This window comes from Bison bison, unplaced genomic scaffold, assembly GCF_000754665.1.
Source record: "Bison bison bison isolate TAMUID 2011002044 unplaced genomic scaffold, Bison_UMD1.0 scf7180017864371, whole genome shotgun sequence".
NCBI lineage: Eukaryota > Metazoa > Chordata > Mammalia > Artiodactyla > Bovidae > Bison > Bison bison.
In genome coordinates this window covers 8,036,889-8,041,298 of record NW_011494943.1, presented here as the reverse complement: position 1 = coordinate 8,041,298, position 4,410 = coordinate 8,036,889, and the positions used below count along the sequence as shown (strand labels likewise).

The following is a 4,410-nucleotide window of genomic DNA, read 5'->3' as shown; positions in this document are numbered from 1 at the left end:
AGCAGCTGGGTGGGGTGGGGGCTCTCAGACACCTTGAAAGTGACCCACCATTGACTACACCTTTTACGTCGTGAACCAGAACTCATGTATGTTATTTATGCAACTGGAAAAGTTTTCTCGAGATAGTACTCACCCTTCCTGTATGTGATAAGCCCAGTGTTGGCCATGACCCACTAAATTGATTTCATAACCCACTAACAGGTCTGAGCCCTCGGTTGGAAACAGTGTTGCTCAGGAATTCCCTGGCGGTCCAGTGGTTAGGACTCCCCACTTTGACTGCCAAGGGCCTGGTTCAGGAATGGGGATCGCACAGGCGAAACTGCATGGCAAAAGAAAAAAAAATCTCTGCTCTAGGGAGCATCCATTCTAGGATTCGCAAGGCTTTTCCGGAATTCTGCACCAAGGCGTAAACTTGCCAGTCTGCCAGCACGGCTCCTCTGGCCTCCAGACTGCATTTGTATTGGAAGGAGGTGGTCAGTATCCCTGGGCCTGCCCTTCTTTCCCCACCCATCTCTGCACCAGATCCTTCTACATCCTTTTAAAAGACTGTATACATTCCTTGTTTCGCATTTTGTAATCTTATCAAGCCTTGAATCCGTAGGAACACTAAAAAGAATTTCACTTACCTCAGTCCTAGGTTTTAGCGAAGTTCCTATTGAATAGTTTTCCTCTAGTCTCACCCCCCAAACTGAGCTGGGCTTCTCAGCCAGTGGCCAGCGTGCCCCCGCCCCCGTCTCGCTCTGCAGTGCACAGGGCAGCCTCCGCAGTGAGCCCGGGTTCTCACAGCCAAGTGGACTCAAGGGCAGCAGAACTGGGACCTACTGCAGCCTCTGTGACCTCGGCTGAGGGAGCGAGGGGAACTGGTTAGGGGACCCGAAGTCCCCCCACCCGACCCCACCCCCACCCCGCAGTGATCACTGTGCTGGCTCGAGGGGCAGGAGGGATCGTGTTTCTCCGATTGTTTGTACCCCTTGGGAATAGCAGGCCTTTAGAAATTTCCAGCATTGGTCTGACCTCATCATATTTCTTTGAGGAATCGTTCTTTGAGTCCTGGCCTAGGTAAACAGCCTCATCGTCTGAGTGTGTCTGCTGGACCTGCCACTTCCCCACACCACCCTACCCCAACCAGGGTCACAGAGGGCCCATCCCCCCCCAACACACACACCGTCTTCCACGTCTTCACTCACTCGCCAAGGGTGCCTTGTAGGGCTGGCAGACAGCTGGTCCTTGAGCCCCGAGTTTGAAGCTACTCCCATTATCAGTTGAGGATCTGGTGCGGTCCATATCACTAACCCTCGGAGAAGCCCACGTGGTTCTCTTGCTCTGGGTCTGAAGGACACAGGCCCCTCCTCTCCCATGTTTTGACCTCCAGAGTTTGACAGGACAGTGGTGGGTGCGTGGCTTCCAGCCTCAACACAGACGTTCAGGCTCCTTTCAGGGCCGTCCTCTGCCTGTTGTCCAACTTCCTCCTGCTTCCCCGCGCATGCTAGGGGCCTTGTTAGTGGGTCCTGATCTTAGGGACCAGGCACAAAGGCCCCTTGTATCCCTCGGGCATGTGCTTGGCCCCCACGGAGCATGCTAACCCATAGGGCCACCCAGTCCTACAGGATGTGATGTTCATATCCACTGGAAAGGAGCATCTTGTTTCAGCTTCCTTGTGTTTTCAACCAGTTGATCAGCCTTAGTTTGTCTTTTTCTCTCCTTAGAACATTTTTATTCAGTGATTTAGGTTCTCCCAGGTCAGCCAGGAGCAGTGTTGTGATTGAGGGTCTAGACCCTGAGCTGCGGCACCATCAGTGCCCAGCATCAGAGCCCCAGCGCAGGGGAGCTGTGTGCGCCTTGGGCGGCCCGTGGGGCGAGGGGCAGAGCCCTTGGGAGCCTAGAAAGGGGCGGGGTGGGCGTGTGCAGCCTCCCTGCAGGTGGCCGTCCCCCACGCGGGGTCCCCACTCCCTCCTGTGCCGCCACATTGCTTTCCGGCTTGAAGCTCCCCGTCAGTTCTGATCTCAGGAAGCAGCCAGAGGGCGATCCCTTAACCCACCTCTGGTGTCCACACCGCTGGGCTCACCTGGGAGCAGCCTCGGGGCTCCTCAGCCTCCACACCGGTGATGCTTTGGCTGATCATTCTCCGCCGTGGGCTGTCCTGTGGTTTGTTGGATGTTTTAACAGCATCCCTGGCCTCCACCCACCAGGAGCCCCTTCCCCCAGCCTTGACAGCCAGGTGTCCACAGACATTGCATGTGTCCTCTTGGGGGCGCAGTTGCGCAGTTGAGAACTCTGGGCTGCCTGGTCCCACTGCCTGCTCTGCAGCATCTTCTCTGCCCAATCGCCAGGTGATTCTCCCAGCATGCCCCGCCACAGAGAGCTGCAGGAGCTTCCGCCTCACTCAGGGTGGACTCTCGGGTCCTTCCCCGGTGCTTTCTCTGAGGCCTGAGCCACCCAGCCTCGCCTCCTGCTCACTGCTGCTGTCACAGCCTCTGCTGGCCATTGAACACTCCAGGCACAGGCTCCCGGGTCTTTGGGGCGGCTCTCTTGTCTGCTTGGCAAGCTCCCTCCCTTAATACACCCAGACCTCTGGTCACATGTCACTTTGGAATGGCCTTTCCTGAGCACCCACTTAAAATAACTCACTCGTGCTCACCTCCCACTTCCAGTCACTCCCGCATACATTGCCTGGTAGTGCCTTGATTTTCTGTACGGCCTATGGCACTACCTGGTGGGTGGGTGTGTGTGTGTGGGTGGGTGTGTGTGTGTGTGTGTGCGCGCGCGAGTAATTCTTCCTGTGCTTCACTGAATGGAAGCTGAGTCAGAGCAGGACCTGTCTCAGCAGTGCCTGTTCTCCTGAAGCCTGGCTCCCCCACCCCCAAAGGTGCAGGAATTCCCCGCTCCCCATGGGTGGTGGGCATGTTGTTTGCTACTCGTTTCCAGAGGAGGCAGTGGAGGCAAAGGACATGTGTTCTTGGATTCCACCAGGCACATCCCTCAGACATGTCCCAAAAGTGTCTAAGCACAGGGAATTAATTACTATACCCAGGATCTTATAATAAGCTATAATAAATGTACCAAGAAAAAAACTCACAGAAACAAATCTCCATGCTATACACTTGAAACTAACACAGGATTGTAAACCAGCTGCTGTTGCGGTTGTTCAGTCGCCAAGTTGTAGCCGACCCTTTGCAACCCCATGGACTGCAGCGCGCCAGGCCTTCCTGGCCCCCACCATCTCCTGGAGTTTGCCCAAGTTCATGTCCATTGAATCGGTGGTGCCATCCAGCCATCTCATCCTCTGTCGCTGTCTTCTCCTCCTGCCCCTCAGTCTTTCCAAAGTAATAAACGTTCGTTTTAGAAACCACCGGTAGCCCCTCTTCACTCAGACACTGTGTTATTTTGGTGTGTTGTGTTGTCTTTTTTTTTCTGTTCAGAAACCTCCAACAGCTACAACTCTCCTCCAGAAATGTTAAACCATAGTTGACCACCTCAGAGCTTGTTCAGAATTCTAAAGCTGATCATGATAAAAACTACATCAGAGTGCACCGAACAAAGAATGAGACTGTGTCTGGCTTAGTCTCCCTGTGAACCTGGCCGTTTCCTGGAGCAGGCGCAGTGCCCCCCTGGTGTCGGCCCCGTGTCCAGCACCTGTGGTCTGGGTACTGGATCTCTGGAGGGCGGGAGGAGCAGAGGGTGCTCTGCTGAGAGAGACCAGGAGGCTTCTCCCACCTGTGGCCTTGGCCTTGGCGGGGGCTCGGGGTCCCTCATGACGTCCGCCAGCAGAAGCCACGACAGCTGCCTGCCATGTGCTCCAGAAATGAACAGAGCAGTTACTGCTTTTACAACCAGGACAAGGATTGCTGTCTTGCAGAGTGCATGGAGCTGCCAGAAATGCGGTCTGCTCCGTTCTTGTCTCTACAGCTCTGGGAAGGGAGGAGCTTTTTCTGTGGTTAAGAGAATGGACTTGAGCTGGACTGCCTGAGTTCAAGTCCAGGCTGCATCACTTAGGAGCTGTGTGCCCCTGCCCACGTGACTTCATCTGCTCTTCATCCCAGTCTCCTTTTCTGAAGGCCAGGATGGTGTACTGGTTCCACGCAGTTGTGGAGGATTTCTCAGGTTGAAACACTTGAACTGCTTGGAGACCGCGTGCGTGTGGAGCGTGACACACACCAGGTGTGCTGTCGCTGTGAGGAGAGGCCTCCAGAGCAGGGGTTCCTTCCAGAGACTGTGAGATGCCGGGAGCTCGTGCCCTGGGCAGGCAGAGGTGAGGAGGGCGAGGGGAAGGCCTGGTCCGTGGGCGGCGCCCAGCAGACGTGCAGAGAGCCGTGCCTGGTGTGGGGGCACGCGGGCGCCCAGGAGGCAACGCTGTGGAGCAGAGAGGAGAGCCTGGCGAGTCATCCTGCCCTCCCGGGCGTTTTGTGCTCT

At 55.8% G+C, this 4,410-nt stretch overlaps 1 protein-coding gene across 1 annotated transcript in view; it reads left to right on the top strand.

The window, feature by feature from the left end:
- Positions 1-2,700: 2,700 nt before the first annotated feature.
- UBE2O (ubiquitin-conjugating enzyme E2O) overlaps positions 2,701-4,410 on the top strand; it is a 16,482-nt gene continuing 14,772 nt past the window's right edge. The window contains exons 1-3 of the mRNA XM_010856509.1: positions 2,701-2,713; positions 3,596-3,644; positions 3,801-3,881. Coding sequence (XP_010854811.1) covers positions 2,701-2,713; positions 3,596-3,644; positions 3,801-3,881 — 143 coding nt within the window. The remainder of the gene's footprint in view (positions 2,714-3,595; positions 3,645-3,800; positions 3,882-4,410) is intronic.